Source organism: Mobula hypostoma, chromosome 9 (assembly GCF_963921235.1).
Source record: "Mobula hypostoma chromosome 9, sMobHyp1.1, whole genome shotgun sequence".
Classification (NCBI taxonomy): Eukaryota; Metazoa; Chordata; class Chondrichthyes; order Myliobatiformes; family Myliobatidae; genus Mobula; species Mobula hypostoma.
In genome coordinates this window covers 129862803-129880598 of record NC_086105.1, presented here as the reverse complement: position 1 = coordinate 129880598, position 17796 = coordinate 129862803, and the positions used below count along the sequence as shown (strand labels likewise).

At 40.8% G+C, this 17796-nt stretch overlaps 1 protein-coding gene across 12 annotated transcripts in view; it reads right to left on the bottom strand.

Annotated features, from left to right (window-relative positions):
- Positions 1-17796, bottom strand: part of mapk8ip3 (mitogen-activated protein kinase 8 interacting protein 3) — a 197406-nt gene that overhangs the window by 149158 nt on the left and 30452 nt on the right. For all 12 annotated transcript variants that reach the window (XM_063059137.1, XM_063059138.1, XM_063059141.1 and 9 more), the window contains exons 2-3: positions 5085-5205; positions 1345-1415 (exon numbers count right to left, since the gene is read on the bottom strand). In XM_063059137.1, the coding sequence (XP_062915207.1) occupies positions 1345-1415; positions 5085-5205 (192 nt within the window). The remainder of the gene's footprint in view (positions 1-1344; positions 1416-5084; positions 5206-17796) is intronic.

The following is a 17796-nucleotide window of genomic DNA, read 5'->3' as shown; positions in this document are numbered from 1 at the left end:
CGAGAGGAAAAAGAAACCTTCTCATTGCAATCTTATCCTGAGGTTAGGCCCCTTGGTCCTTGAGCAACCACCAAAAAGAATATTTCAGAACATCACGAAGGTAAGCAGAGTTGAGTGCACCTACTCTGGCAAGTTCTCCTGGAATCTAAACTGCCTCTCATGCTTCTAAGCTTAGAAGAGCACTGACTCAATCTTTCTGGATCAAGGTTTTGATAAACTCAGCAGAAAGGAAACTGGTAAAAATTGACAGACAGTTACAAGAGCAGACTGACCCTATCAGTGGATGACTTTACAATGGATCCATCTGAATAAGTAACTTGGGCTCACAAACCTGGACCAGAAAAGGGAAAAAAAATATTCAAGCCCACATAAAGGAACACCCAATAAGTAAAATGGAAATAAAGGTACAATGACTACAGAAATCTAAGGTTATGGTCTCAACACTATACAGAAAGCACGAAGTGTAAACTTACTTCAGCACCCCTACAAAGAAATGAAGGGTACTCACTATCACTCTTGCTCCTCCTGCTGTTCTAAATTGTCTCAATGTTGATCGAATTTCGAACACATAATGAAAAGAAATTACCTCCAGCAAAATAGCAGGAATACTAGGAATGTTTTCAAGGTGTCCTGGGGGCAAGTTTACTTTTGAATTGAATTAAATTGACTTTATTTCTTACATCCTTCACATACATGAGTAAAAATCTTTACATTATGTCTCCATCTAAATGTGCAATTTATAATCATTTATAATAAATAGAACAGTCAATGTAATATAGCGTACATTCAAATCATTCAGGAGTTCATCAATCTGATGGCCTGGTGGAAGAAGCTGTCCTGGCTGTCCTATGCCCATATCAGAGTATAAAGCAAGATCATTATAATCTAAAATAAAAACTATATGAATTTCTATTTCACATGTAATCAAATGCTGATAACCTTGACAAGCATAATTAGATACAATACTTTGTGCATCAACATGATAATTTTTTTCATTTTTACTCCAAACTTAATCCTGTAGAACAGACTGACCACCTATTATTGAACCCAGCTAGTTTTCATTTTGTGGTAAAGAACGGAACGAAAAACACATTGGATGGGCTCTACAAACATTGGGTGATCTTCCCAACACTGAGAATGAAACTCCATTCCCAAGTGCTTCAAATAGGAATAGTAGGTTACACTGTTCATCTCTTTATACACAAAAATGTCAATAACAACCTTCAGTCATTATCACATCCTTAAAACCACCTGCAATCCAACAGATTGATAATTTAACTTGTTACAAGATCCCAAATTCTACCTCTCGATAGAAGGGATATATGAACTATTAAGGTCTCTTACCTCAGTATGTCTCAGATGTAAAGCATTATATTCTTTCTTCATCTCTGCCTCCCGCTCTTCCAGTCTGGTAACTGTAACAGTAGTACATAGCTGAATAAGACTTGCATCAATAAATCTAACTAAGCCACACTAAACCTAGAAATGTAGAGAGAATTTTAAGAATTATACTCATGATGAGTGAAAAACAATAAACAGAAGCTGAATTTATTTGTGTAACACAGAAGGCAGCCAATTAGGTCTACATCAGCTCCCAGCAGAGTCATAACATCAGCTCCATTCCCTTCTTATTTCACTGGAAGTTTCTCTCAATCACAATCCCATATCCATCAATTCCCCTTGATTCTCTTGCAATTAACCTACCACTAATTAAATTTACAGTGGCCAATTAAACTACCAGTACATTCTTACTGTACATTCCAAACCAAAAGCCATGGATGTACCAGGAGGTACGTCGCCTGCTGAAGGCTAGATCTGTGGCATTCAAGTCTGGCAACCCAGGCCTGTACCAGAAAACCAGGTATGATTTGCGGAGGGCTATTTCAAGGGTGAAGAGACAATTTCAAATGAGGTTGGAGGTGACATCAGATGCACGACAACTCGGGAAGGGTTTGCAAGACATTACATCCTACAAAGTGAAACCCTATAGCATGAATGGCAGCGATGCTTCACTACCAGATGAACTCAATGCTTAGTATGCACGCTGCTTTGAAAGGGAGAACACAACTACAGCTGTGAAGACCCCTGCTGCACCTGATGACCCTGTGATCTCCGTCTCAGAGGCCGATGTTAGGCTGTCGTTAAACAGAGTGAACCCTCGCAGGGCCGAAGGTCCCGATGAAGCACCTGGGAAGGCCCTGAAGACCTATGCCAACCAACTAGCAGGAATATTCAAGGACATTTTCACCCTCTCACTGCTACAGGCAGAAGTTCCCACTTGCTTCAGAAAGGCAACAATTATACCAGTGCCTAAGAAGAATAACGTGGGATGCCTTAATGACTATCATCCATTAAGTTAAGAAATTTCACATCATATGCCAGTGATAATAAACCTGATTCTGATTCAGTTCATCTTTGCGATGTGGAAAGAAACTAGAGCAATGGGGTGGGAGGGGACCCCAAGTGACCAAAAAGACCAGCACAAACTGATAGTACCAGAGGTCAGCACTGAACCTGTCATCAAAGCCAAAAGGCAGCAGCAGCATCTGCTATCCCAATGGGCCACCCAAATTTGTGCATTTCTTCTTTTTCTTTCAAAACAATGAATAATGCATGCCGGACACTGACAAAATTCACCAATGCCCTTCCCTCTGCAGCAGGGGTTCCCAACCCGGGGTCCACAGACACCTCGGTTAATGGTAGGGGTCCATGGTTTAAAAAGGGTTCAGAACCCCCGCCATACAGGCAAAGAGCAAGTAGAATTAACAACAAGGGCAGTCCATATTTTCCAAGGTCCAGGTGAGCTTCAATGATCTGTCCTTCCAACAATTCCAAGATGGTAAGAATTCCATTTTAGGGCCGGCTGGTGGCGCAATGACATCAGTGCCGGACTCTGTAATGGAGGTTCCCCGGTTCGAACCCAATCAGAGCCACTCCCGAGTACACTTTCCATCCATGCCGGGTTGAGTGTCGAGATCGCAACTCGACCTCGTAAAATAAAAGGGAAAAAGTACTGCGAAGTGCCTGTGTGAGGAGTGGCGCGCCACACAGTCTCCCTCCTTCTCGCTCCGCGCCTTGTAAAAAGGCATGAAAAAGACATTGTCCCACCAACATCGCACACGCATGCAGACGTGTACGCATAGATGCGCACGCACGCACACATGCCAAAAAAATTTTTTTAAAAAAAGAATACCATTTTAGGCACTAGCCTACAGAATGAGCTGACTGTAATGATAAGCGCGTCAGAAAACCTGCATAAAGTGACAGATACAGGCTTGTACTGCTTAAAAGTCAGGAAATATCCTTTAAAACAACTTGCAGCATCTTCACAACCCAAGCACCTACTGCAATCCATCGCATTGAGAATCTCACTGCCGTGATCGAAGACTCGTGGAAAGCAGCTGATGCTTATAGGATGCAACCGTCAGCAAATGAGAGGAAGACTGGAGTGTCATTAACATGAAGGACAAACAATATTGACAGAGTTAAAGAGAAAATGGCAAAGCCAGCAGCAGTTTCAACGATATTAATAGAGTCACAATTACACACACAGCCAAGAACAATTTTAATAAGTAGCAATAGCAGATGGTCCCATGCTAACTGGAACTAAATTACAATGGGCAAAAATTTAAAATACAAATTTACTTGGTGGTTATATCTCCAGCTTCAAATAAATGTAACAGCAAAAACAATAAACCATATTTGTCGAGCACATGTAACGTAGCAAACAACCCAATTCACTTCATAAGAGCAATGCAATTTGGCACTGAAGGACAAAGGATAATTTTAGAAAAGGATGGCCCAAAGCAGAATCTAGGAGGTAAGTGTTACCAAGGGGAAAGAGAAACAGAGAAGTAGATTGGAATTAGAGGCAGGATTCTAAAGCTTAATGTCTAAGCAGAAGAAACCAGTGGAGGAGCAAATGCATTGACCAAATGGACAGAGTTGGAGACAAACACCTTGCAAGATTCTGTGAATGATTTAATGTACAAAGATAAAGAACTACAGGGTCATGAATGCATTTAAAGCAAGGATGAAAATTTTGAAATCAAGCTATTTTTGCTTAATAAAGAAAACGTAGATCCGTCAGCGCAGGTGTAAATGGCAACTCAATCATGGTGCAAGTTAACACCACTTCAAGTTTGCAGAGGACTGGGCAATGCAAATGTGCCAAGAGCAATTAAAATAATCAGTACTGAAGACAACATGACAGGGGTGAGACATCTGCTGTACACTTTGGGGTTGCTATTTTGGCGCTGGATTGTGTGGCAACATTTACAGGCTTCCCCCAGCACATCCTTCAGTTGTGCTGGTTACCAACACAAACACTAACACTTTATGTTTCCATGTACTTGTGAGAAGTAAATGAATCTGAATATGACTTAGCTGGATAGCTGAGTGACAAATAGGTTGTCTCAGAGGCGTACATAAGTAGACTTAATATTGGCACAGATATGTGGATGAAATTTGTCTCTGGAAGTTTACAGCTGTGAACCAGGCTTTCTAACAATAACTAAGGCTGGGCAAGATGAGACAAAGGTTGATGATACCTGTTGAGATAATGTCAGATCTGGTTTTAAAAAAAGGCTAACAATTTATTCTTTTAACCAATAAAATTACCTCTATTAGAAGTACTCTAATCAACCAACAAGTCCTGTTCGCACATTATACCTGTGCTAGCCGCTATTAATTTGACTAATTTTAAAGTGTCCTCACCATCTGAAAAATCCCTTCAAAGTCTCATTCTTTTCTATAAACATTGTCCTCCAACCTTATAACCCTCCATGACATCCACCTCCAATTAAGAAATCTTGTACTTTCCTCATTTCCTACATTCAACAACTTGTGCCTTTCAGCGGTCAAGGCCATAGCCTGTGGGATTCCCTCCCTAAACTCTTAAAAATGAATATTTTGGCTAAGTTGTCAATCATCTGCCCAAATATCTTTTTAAAATGGCTTGCTATCAAACTTTGCTCAATAAGTGCTTCTCTGAAGTGCCTTGGGATGATTAACTATAAACATGTTATACAATATATTGGTAAAAGTTAGAGTTGCCTTCATTTGGAGAATACATTCAAACTTACGCTGGTCTGCATAGTTCTTGGACTTGAGCTCCAATTGTCTACTCTGCAGCTCCAGGGATTCCACATGTGTTTGAAGTTCTTTCTTCTCCTGCTCCAGAGCATCCTCAAACTCGATGAATTTCTATATATACATACACACACACACACAGAACAAACAAAAAACAGAGAATAAGTGAAGGTATGTACAAAATGCTAAAGCTTTTGATAAGCTAAATGAAATTTTATCCTTGGGTTGCATTGTTTAATTCAATACATCACAAGTATAAAATTCCGTTAAGTATCTGACCTGGGTACACGTCAAATGCTTAGTGACAAATAAAATGTTTCCCCAACAGGGAAAATCAGAAATCAGAAATCTGAATAGCACATGCTCCCATAGTAACTGCTTTAGCATTCATTAACAAAAAGCCTGGGCTATCCAAGTTCAATATCTCACTTACATAAACTATAGCAGCATGAGCAGAATCTTTCTTTTCGACACAGTTATTGCGGAAGGTCCACACCGTGATGTTTTGCAACTCCAAAACATAAAACTAACTGAAAGAAAAAGATGGGAGCCCGGGAGAACGTGTGCATTTTGTTTCACTTTAGCAAGACGTATACTAATGACATGGTGGTGTACAGGTTTCCCCCGCTATCCGAAGGTAGAGTGTTCCTATGAAACGGTTTGTAAACTGAAATGTCGTAAAGCGAAGAAGCAATTACCATTTATTAATATGGGAAAAATTTTGTGAGCGTTCGCAGACCCAAAAATAACCTACCAAATCATGCCAAATAACACATAAAACCTAAAATAACAGTAACATATAGTAAAAGCAGGAATGATATGATAAATACACAGCCTATATAAAGTAAAAATACTTTTCTGTAGCACTGTCTAGTGCAGCGAAAATCTCGCGGAAGTGCTCTCAGCAGAAACACTCGGCGCAAGCACTCTTGGCAGAAACACTCTCTCCAGTAACCTTGAAGCTATGAAGCAGCCAAATCATACCAATTAACACATAAAAATACACAGCCTATATAAAGTAGAAATAATATGTATCGTGTAGTCTCACTTACCGGAATCGGGAAGATTCCAATAAATTGCAGTTTCGTCACAGTTAAACACCTGCTTATACGAATAACCACCTGACGCAATCGGCAATCGCCTCTGACCTGGGCTGACATTTACGTGCGTTCCAACCACCACTGCATTCTTCGCGGCAATGCGTCAGTCTGCAGCCCAGAGGCTGGGGACCACTGCTTAAACTATGAAGCTGCCCTCGCCTCAGAAACCGATCAAACCACCCATGACTACCTTTAAATTCTACTTTCGCAACACTTTCATCACCATCGTCCAGTGCTTTCTGTTTCAGCTTATTAAAAAGACTGACTGATTTCTCCTTAAGTATAAGAAAACTTAACGGAACACCACCTCAATCCACTCAACCAATAGACTTCCCATTTTATCCATTATTGGATGCCAATTAAGAGAGACCACTTTGCTATGAGTAGAACCAACAGTAACATCGGCAGCTTTCAAAATTCTTCCTCTCTGTGTACAAATAGTACGAATGGTGGGTGCAGGCAAGTTGAACGCGCGGACAATGTCCTTACTTCGTTCACCACGATCATAATGTTTAATTATGTCTAGTTTTATGCTAAGTGTAACACCCTAATGAGCTCTTTTAGGCTTTTCCGATACCTTAGAACTCATCTTGCTAACGGATGCCCAAAATAAATCAAGGTAAGGCAACACACATCAAAGTTGCTGGTGAACGCAGCAGGTCAGGCAACATCTCTAGGAAGAGGTACAGTCGACGTTTCAGGCCGAGACCCTTCGTCAGGACTAACTGAAGGAAGAGTTAGTAAGAGATTTGAAAGTGGGGGGGGGAGGGGGAGATCCAAAATGATAGGAGAAGACAGGAGGGGGAGGGATGAAGCCAAGAGCTGGACAGGTGATTGGCAAAGGGGATATGAGAGGATCATGGGACAGGAGGTCCGGGGAGAAAGACAAGGGGGGGGGGAAGGATGGGCAAGGGGTATAGTCAGAGGGACAGAGGGAAAAAAAGGAGAGTGAGAGAAAGAATGTGTGTATAAAAATAAATAACGGATGGGGTACGAGGGGGAGGTGGGGCATTAGCGGAAGTTAGAGAAGTCGATGTTCATGCCATCAGGTTGGAGGCTACCCAGACGGAATATAAGGTGTTGTTCCTCCAGCCTGAGTGTGGCTTCATCTTTACAGTAGAGGAGGCCGTGGATAGACATGTCAGAATGGGAATGGGATGTAAATCTCTTACTAACTCTTCCTTCAGTTAGTCCTGACAAAGGGTCTCGGCCTGAAACGTCGACTGTACCTCTTTCTAGAGATGCTGCCTGGCCTGCTGCGTTCACCAGCAACTTTGATGTGTGTTGCTTGAATTTCCAGCATCTGCAGAATTCTTGTTGTTTGCGTTTTCAAGATAAAGCACGTGTTTAAGCAACGCCAGCTAGAATGCAGTTCCGGGGGAGGAGCTTGGCTGTTCGGACGCACACTGCCTTTTTCACTAACAGTGAAAACACCTTCTGTTAGCGAAAACAGGTAACTAATGTAGGTCTTTCGTAACACTGAGGTGTCGTAAAGCGAACGCTCGGAAAACAGGGGCCACCTGTCAGACATGTGCATTCACGTACTTCTTACATATGACCCATAATGAATTATGTAAACAAACAATATATTTACAATATTACTCAAATATTAAATACACAACACTTCACCCTGCTGAGCTATAAACTTCAACGCAACATAGAATGCATCTCAGTGAACACACACAATACCATTTTGTGGGGTAATGTCTTTCTTTCCTGACCGGGAGGAGGGGGTGGGGGGGTCACTCTGCTTGGCAGGTGAGACTTGTGGCTGTGAAACAATCTCAGTTCTGGTGCCTCCTCTGTGGTGGTTGAAGGAATCAAGTCTGGGACTGCAGGAAGTGGCTCTGACAACTCTGGACACCTTTCTTCTCTAACAATTGACTCTTCTCTCCTCAAATGATCGATGTGTCATCCACAGAAAAGGAAATGTCTGAGAACTTTACTAAAGAGGACATTGCACAGTACCACCCAGCTACAAGTGGTTTGATTTGTCCAAAGTCTAAAGAAAGCAATGTCAGCAGAACACACGACGTTGACACTGAATCAGAAGCTCATCAGTTTCCTCTTTGCAGCACACTCCACCAAGAACTCACCAGCTATGCTGTTCCTGGGTCATCCCTTGCACATACGTGTGGAGCTGCTAAAACCAAATATCAGGAGAATGCAGGACAAACGACTGAGCCAAATTGAGGGCTTCTCAAACAAGGAGGTTTGATGCTTCACACTTGGACAAGCAGCCTGGGTGAGGGACTACGGAGGTGATCAAAGGTGGGCACTTGGAAAGATTAAGGACAGAACCTGGAGACTGCACCTCACACTGCTTTGCAAAGAAAGCCCTTTATCTATTTTGATCTATTTTCAGTCCTGGTTTAATGGTGGCCGTAAAATCACCACAGATAATGACAGACCCATTCTTCTTGTCTACTGGGACCACTGACATTGCCCAAGGACTCCACTCGACCTTGGAAAGAATCTGTTTTGAGTTTTCCAATACCATCCAGTACCTTTCCTTATTCACTTTCAATTGACTGTAATGCAGGAGATGTGATATGCAAATGACAGATGGATCTCCAATTAAGTTGTGGTTGTCTCAGCCAATCACAGTCCCACAACGCTAGCCCTCCTCTTCTTACCAGATGCAAGCCCAATGTGGCTTGTTGGTTATATTTCACTGTTAAGAATGTCATTCCCACAAGAGTTGTCTTTTCTCCAGTACAAGCTCTAAGTTGGATATCAGTTCAGTTTCTTGGAAATGCTGTTCAAACTCATGTTTTGGAATGACGGAAACAGCTGAGCCAATTGTCCAATTTCATTTTAATTAACTTTCTGTTCACCCATATTGTTACCCATATTGGTTGTCTATTGTTAATTTTCACATTGTAACTCTCAAGGCTACACAATCCTGTGTCACTCTTATCAACATCATATTTTTCATCAACAGCATGTAGATCAGTGTTCTTTCTAAAACTGCAACTTGAACTTCAGCTTTTTCTCTTCCCTGTATAGTGTTTATTTTTGTCTGCCCTATCTGCTCTTTGTCCATGCCCTACTTTGTTACATTTTCTGCAAGATTCGCTTATAAACCTGCATTGGTCTGGTGCATGTGAGCCCCTGCCACAATTGTAACACAATTTGGTTGGCCAGGCAGGTTTCTGTTTAGATGCTGCAATTTTGTTTACGCATACTTTCACTCCTGGCTGCAAATTAATTGCGCCTCTTTCTGTTTCCATTGATACAGCAATTTCAACTGCCTTCTTGTAAGATTGCACAAACTAAACAATCTCTCAGTGCATCACTAAACTGACAATACTCAGACAACTTTTTCAATTCAGCCACATAAGCTGAAATGGACTCCCCTTCCTTTTGATTTCACTTATGAAACCTAAAACATTCTGCAATCAACAATGGTTTAGGTTCTAAATGTTCCTGCGTGACTTTGACAATATCAGCAAAGCTTATTTCCGGTGGGTTTGGAGCAATCAAATTTCTAAGCAAACTGTGCACTCTTCCATCTAGTACACTCAGCAAAACTGGCACTCACTTTGCATTGGCTATTTCACTTGTTTTAATCTTCTCAATTCACTCCGTATACAATATCCAGATATCTCTTGTGCAATCGAACAACTCTATCTTTCCAATGTAGCCAGCCATTTCTGCTTTTTATTTATGACTATCATCTGGTACTCACTGTTTGTGAACCCATTAACTTCATTCGCTTCCTGCCTGTTTTATTAAACTCTACCATCATCTCCTTTCTGAAGAACTTACATGCTGCACTTTTTCAATCTCGAATATCTCCCTGCGCTTCAACACACAAGTAGTTGTCTCAGGTTCATTTAAAACTTGTCATCACTGCAAAGTTTTGTAACTCCAAAACATAAAACTAACTGAAAGAAAAAGACGGGAGCCTTAGAGAACGAGTACTCTTTTACTTTAGCGAGGTGTGCGCTTATGACATGATGGCGTAATGACTTGTGCCATTCATGTACTTTTATATACAACACGCAATGATTATGTAAACAAAGAATGGTTAGTCAATACATTTACAATAATTCCCAAATATTAAATACACAACACACACATCTTCCATCATTTTTAAATTTTTAAGTAGGAAAGAAGTGATACACAATTCAGAATCATACTAGTATCCATTTCTATTCAAAATCTGAAATGGCAGAAAGTAATTTGAAATTGTTAATAATACCCGTCAAATGCTACAGCTACAATTGCTGTAACTTGTTATGTAGATCACTGAAGTTAATGGTATCCACATTAGAGACATTATCTGTATTTATTGTAAAATAAGCAATAATGTAAACTGAATGTAAAGCAGTGAGCTTCAGGAAAAAAATCCAGGAATTTGGTAGTTGCTAAATTACAGGCAATCTGAATTTAAGCTCGTCATTTACAATACGCTCAGTGTCAATCAGACTTCTAAAATGACAAGAATAAGCCACTGAGTACTGAAGATTTGACATAATATTTTCCTGCATTTATAAGTTTTATTGCAGACAGCAAAACCAACAAAACCTTATAATCATTTCCTTAATTAAGATTCCTGCTGTTCTTCCTTTCTGAAAAGAATTTTAGATAAAGACAAAATTGATTTGTGATTCATTTCTTGTCCTCTGTGCAACCCAGATGAATACTGAGACGAAATAACATGCAATTGAAGAGGCAGTCTACTTGAAGAACTTCACAAATTGCATCAATACATACTGTCATGTGAAACAACCCAAAGTGCTTCTGTAATCAAATAAATCTTCAGCTTACAGAATAACCTTATTAGGCAAGAAACAAAATTGGTTTTAAACACCATTTTGAGAGCGTCTGGGGGGTTTAGGGAGGGAATTCAGAAGCTAAGGGCAAGGCAGCTGACGGCAAAAAGTCAGGGTTGCACAGAGGACAAGAAATGAATCACAAATCAATTTTGTCTTTATCTAAAATTCTTTTCAGAATCCACTCCCAGAGATTTCAAACCCTGAACTCTTTCCTCGATCCATGCAGGGCTACGCAACCAAAACAACACTTTGCCAAGTATGCAATACAGCAGAGAGTAAACACTGGCAGGCTACTTTGTAAGTATCACAGGAGACAACAGATACTTAAACGGCATCTTTTAAACGCCAGTGCAGGTATCCTCTACTCCACATAACTAGAAGCTTCTAATTGGAATGAACCCTGCAGCTCTGATCCCCCAAATTCATACACAACTTTGGGGAAAGTGATTAAAATATTGCCATAAAATACATTTGTTGCAGTAGCTAGTAAAATTACATATTTCATGGGAAACAAGGTTTTAAAGTCAATCCAACAATCTTGGGTGGATTTGTATCCCATTCCCATGTGGAGTAATGATACAGCATCTCGCCACACCTACATAGACAGCCACAGAAATTGCTCACTGTCGTAATTCCCTGAGCTGATAATTCTGCAACAATATTCATCCCAGCAAAAAAAAAGTATTGTTTTAATGCAACTTCTGGTTATACATTAATACCAATGACTATACCAACTGCTAAGTGCAATGTGTTTTCTTCCTTTATGAAGGGCAACTGCAAAATATCTACTTTCAAATAAATCAAGCCAATGACCATTAAATCGAACTATAAAAGGTTGAGTGTGGATACTATTACCATTAAATATTCATTTAACTGTCACAAAACCTTTCTCCATGAGCATGATCTTTGCAGCCAAGACATACTGACAGAGGCAGCAGACTCTGAAGTTTGAAATAAATGTAAACATAAAATATTACTCCATCTTGACATTTACAATACATCAGGCTTGTTCTTAATGGGGGAAAAAACAGCACATAAACCACACACACCATTAATTGCAAATTGGTCAGCAGATGCAATAGGCTTAGAGACATGGGTTGCAAATCACCACAACTGATACATCTACTGTATGCACCACTGACACTTGACTTACAATCTCTCCTTACCTACCAACATACAGATACACATATTTTGAAGAATACACTGAATATATGCATTAATTAGATTAAACTCACCAACGGCTGCCTGACAAATTTCTGCCATATAAAAGATACAATTTAAACTGTAAAATGTTATTACCAGAAAGTGAATTGTGCTTAAAGATTTTAAAGCATTACTTTTTTCCTTCCTGCCTTCAACCACTCCACCTTTCCCTCCACTGTTATCCCTGTTCCTACTTGAATGGACCCTTCCTTTTGTTTCTCTAAAGTAGGTGTCCATTTGTCCTCTGCACATTATTGGCTCACAGTTCCAGCAAATTCGGGAACAAAGAATTTATGAGCTTAGGGATGCAGCAGAAAGTCGAACTCAAGTCCCAAGCAAATTCCTACCAAATATATTCAGGAAAGTAACAAGATGGCATGCAGCCATAACACAATCAGAGTATTTATTTCAATATCCCCAAGATAAGGCAAACAGAACAAAAACAGCTACAAGGGTGAAAAAAAAATTCAGCTTCACTGGTATTCAAGGTCACCACCATCTATTCCGACCTTATGAAAAACTTGCCCGGGGCTGACATCTTGTATAAAGGACTTGAAAATATAAGATTTGCAGTCAGATATTTCTATCTATTCCTTTAATCCGTGCCCTCTGCAATAACACGTTCTTCTGCACAATTCTGGACAGCTGCAGCTCTGAATCACCTGCAAATCTGTGTATTCCTCGCTATTCCGAAATGCATCAAATTTACATCAAAACCTAGTGGATGAGTTATGTTTTAGAATTGCAGGGTCATCACAAAGATAAGAAACAAAAAAAAAAGAGATTAAAAGAAAAATTAAACGAGCCATAATATTACTGAATACCAGAAAAGGTTCAAGGGTAATTACGGAGCCCTCCAGCTCTGAATATCTTCAAAGTTCAAAGTAATTTTTATTATCAAAGTATCTACTGTATATGTCACCATATACAACCCTGAGCATAACTTTCTTGTGGGCATACTCAATAACTATAAAATAACCATAACAGAATCAATGAAAGACCACCCAACTAGAGTGTTTAACCAGAGCGCAGAAGACACCAAAGTGTGCAAATACAAAAAGAAAGATAATAAATAAATAAATAAATAAACGATAAACAATAAATAGAGAACATGAGTTGAAGAGTCCTTGAAAGTGTGACCATTGGTTTTAGGAACATTTCAATGACGGGGCAAGTTAAGATGAGTAAAGTTATCCCTTATGGTTCAAGAGCTTGACGGTTGAGGGAACTGCTCCTAAACCCGGTGGTGTGAGTCCTGAGGCTCCTGTACCTTCTTGCTGCTGGCACCAGCGAGAAGACAGCATGTTCTGGATGGTGGGGAGTCCCCCTTGATGGATGCTGCTTTCCTGCGACAGCGTTTCATGTAGATGTGCTCAATGGATGGGAGGGCTTTACCCATGATGGGTTGGGCTGTATCTACTAATTTTTGTAAGATTTTCCATTCAAGGGTATTGGTATTTCAAAACCAAGCTGTGCAAATAAATCAACAGAATCTTCAGTAATAGCCCAATAAGCCCAAGCCAAATGACCAGAAAGGCAGTGGCAATTTCATTTTTGAACCACTGTATGATGAACAATGTCTTTGGATACCAGATTCCAGCATTTAGACCTCAGAACAGGCAATACATTTCAAAAGTCAAGATGATGTTCAATCCTGAACAGAAGCTGCAAGTGATGACGATTCATGAATCTACTACCTTTATCCTTCTCAGTGGACGCTTGTGGGTATGGAAGTTGCTGTTGGTGTAGCCTGGGAGAGTAATTGTGTCGTACTTTGTAGAGGCCACACATTACAGCCTTAGTGTGCTGATAGAGGGAACAGGCGTTCAGGTCATATGGGGTGCCAGTCAATCTGGCTGCTTAGTCCCAGTTGGTAGCCAGCTTCATAATATCACAGCAGCTGGACTCATCCAGGCAAACAAAGGGGATTCCTTCACACTCCTGAGCTGTGCCTTGTAGATGGGATAAAGGCTTTGGGAGGATATCCAAAGTTGGGATCACAGAGACATGGCTCCAGGGTGACCAAGGATGGGAGCTCAACATTCAAGGATATTCAATATTCAGGAGGGATAGACATGAAAGAAAAGGAGGTGGGGTGGCGTTGCTGGTTAGAGAGAAGATTAACACAATAGAAAGGAAGGACATAAGCCGGGAGGATGTGCAATCGATATGGGTAGAGCTCCATAACACTAAGGGGCACAAAACGCTGGTGGGAGGTGTGTACAGGCCACCTAACAGTAGTAGTGAGTTTGGGGATGGTATTAAACAGGAAATTAGAAATGTGTGCAATAAAGGAACAGCAGTTATAATGGGTGACTTCAATCTACATGTAGATTGGGTGAACCAAATTGGTAAGGGTGCTGAGGAAGAGGATTTCTTGGAATGTATGCCGGATGGTTTTTTGAACTAACATGTCGAGGAACCAACTAGAGAGCAGGCTATTCTAGACTGGGTACTGAGCAATGAGGAAGGGTTATTTAGCAATCCTGTCGTGAGAGGCCCCTTGGGTAAGAGTGACCATAATATGGTGGAATTCTTCATTAAGATGGAGAGTGACATAGTTAATTCAGAAACAAAGGTTCTGAACTTAAAGAAGGGTAACTTTGAAGGTATGAGACGTGAATTAGCTAAGATAGACTGGCAAATGATACTTAAAGGGTTGACGGTGGATATGCAACGGCAAGCATTTAAAGATCGCATGGATAAACTACAACAATTGTTCATCCCAGTTTGGCAAAAGAATAAATCAAGGAAGGTAGTGCACCCGTGGCTGACAAGGGAAATTAGGGATAGTATCAATTCCAAAGAAGAAGCATACAAATTAGCCAGAAAAAGTGGCTCACCTGAGGACTGGGAGAAATTCAGAGTTCAGCAGAGGAGGACAAAGGGCTTAATTAGGAAGGGGAAAAAAGATTATGAGAGAAAACTGGCAGGGAACAGAAAAACTGACTGTAAAAGCTTTTATAGATATGTGAAAAGAAAAAGATTGGTTAAGACAAATGTAGGTCCCCTACAGACAGAAACAGGTAAATTGATTATGGGGACCAAGGACATGGCAGACCAATTGAATAATTACTTTGGTTCTGTCTTCACTAAGGAGGACATAAATAATCTTCTGGAAATAGTAGGGGACAGGGGGTCCAGTGATATGGAGGAACTGAGGGAAATACATGTTAGTAGGGAGGTGGTGTTAGGTAAGTTGAAGGGATTAAAGGCAGATAAATCCCCAGGGTCAGGTGGTCTGCATCCCAGAGTGCTTAAGGAAGTAGCCCAAGAAATAGTGGATGCATTAGTGATAATTTTTCAAAACTCTTTAGATTCTGGATTAGTTCCTGAGGATTGGAGGGTGGCTAATGTAACCCCACTTTTTAGAAAAGGAGGGAGAGAGAAAACAGGGAATTATAGGCCAGTTAGCCTAACATCAGTGGTGGGGAAACTGCTAGAGTCAGTTATCAAAGATGTGATAACTGCACATTTGGAAAGCAGTGAAATCATCGGACAAAGTCAGCATGGACTTGTGAAAGGAAAATCATGTCTGACGAATCTCAGAATTTTTTGAGGATGTAACTAGTAGAGTGGATAGGGGAGAACCAGTGGATGTGGTATATTTGGATTTTCAAAAGGCTTTTGACAAGGTCCCACACAGGAGATTAGTGTGCAAACTTAAAGCACACGGTATTGCGGGTAAGGTATTGATGTGGATAGAGAATTGGTTGGCAGACAGGAAGCAAAGAGTGGGAATAAACGGGACCTTTTCAGAATGGCAGGCAGTGACGAGTGGGGTACCGCAAGGCTCAGTGCTGGGACCCCAGTTGTTTACAATATATATTAATGACTTGGATGAGGGAATTAAATGCAGCATCTCCAAGTTTGTGGATGACACGAAGCTGGGCGGCAGTGTTAGCTGTGAGGAGGATGCTAAGAGGATGCAGGGTGACTTGGATTGGTTAGGTGAGTGGGCAAATTCATGGCAGATGCAACTTAATGTGGATAAATGTGAAGTTATCCATTTTGGTGGCACAAACAGGAAAACAGATTATTATCTGAATGGTGGCCAATTAGGAAAAGGGGAGGAGCAATGAGACCTGGGTGTCATTATACACCAGTTATTGAAAGTGGGCATGCAGGTACAGCAGGCGGTGAAAAAGGCGAATGGTATGCTGGCATTTATAGCAAGAGGATTCGAGTACAGGAGGAGGGAGGTACTGCTGCAGTTGTACAAGGCCTTGGTGAGACCACACCTGGAGTACTGTGTGCAGTTTTGGTCCCCTAATCCGAGGAAAGACATCCTTGCCATAGAGGGAGTACAAAGAAGGTTCAGCAGATTGATTCCTGGGATGGCAGGACTTTCATATGATGAAAGACTGGATGAACTAGGCTTATACTCGTTGGAATTTAGAAGATTGAGGGGGGATCTGATTGAAACGTATAAAATCCTAAAGGGATTGGACAGGCTAGATGCAGGAAGATTGTTCCCGATGTTGGGGAAGTCCAGAACGAGGGGTCGCAGTTTGAGGATAAAGGGGAAGCCTTTCAGGACCGAGATTAGGAAAAACTTCTTCACACAGAGTGGTGAATCTTTGGAATTCTCTGCCACAGGAAACAGTTGAGGCTAGTTCATTGGCTATATTTAAGAGGGAGTTAGATATGGCCCTTGTGGCTAAAGGGATCAGGGGGTATGGAGGGAAGGCTGATACAGGGTTCTGAGCTGGATGATCAGCCATGATCATACTGAATAGCGGTGCAGACTCGAAGGGCCGAATGGCCTACTCCTGCACCTATTTTCTATGTTTCTATGTTTCTATATCCTACCTCTGGGTTGATGTCATTGCCACAATACAGTAGTGACTGATCCAGAGGACCTCTCAAAAAGGTGACACTCCAGAAGGTTGACTGAGCAATGGTAATGCTAGTGAACATCAACAACAGAAAACAAGACTGCAAAACATTAGTAGAACTTGAAGGTACAAGAGCCTCAGAACCCACACCGCCAAGTTCAGGAACAGTTACTACCCCTCAACCATCAGGCTCTTGAACCAAAGGGGATAACTTCACCCAGCTTCACTTGCCCCATCATTCATATGTTCCCACATCCAATGGACTCAGTTTCAAGGAATCTTCCTCTCATGTTTTTGATATTTATTGCTTATTTACAAACATTTGTACTTATTATTGTTTCTTCTTTTTGCACTTGCACAGTTTGCTGTCTTCTGCACGCTGACTGAACGCCCTAGTTGGGCAGTCTTTCATTGCTTCTGTTATAGTAATTATTCTATTGATTTGTTGAGTATATCTGCAAGAAAATGAATCTCAGTGTTGTACATGGTGACATATATGTACTTTGATAACAAAATTTACTTTGAACTTATCTGGACTTAATGTAGCTTAAGTTCTACTTGACACTCAGAATTCTTTCTGTGCCTTCCCAAACCTGGGACAGAATCCTAATGAGGACATACCAGGCTATATTTCACAGGTTACAATGGTTTTTCAGGTTTACTATCACTGACAGATGTCATGAAATTTGTTTTGTGGCTGCAGTACTGTGCAATACATTAAAAATATCACTAAGTTACAATAACAAATACAAAAATCATTCAAGAAGACGGAAAATTAAT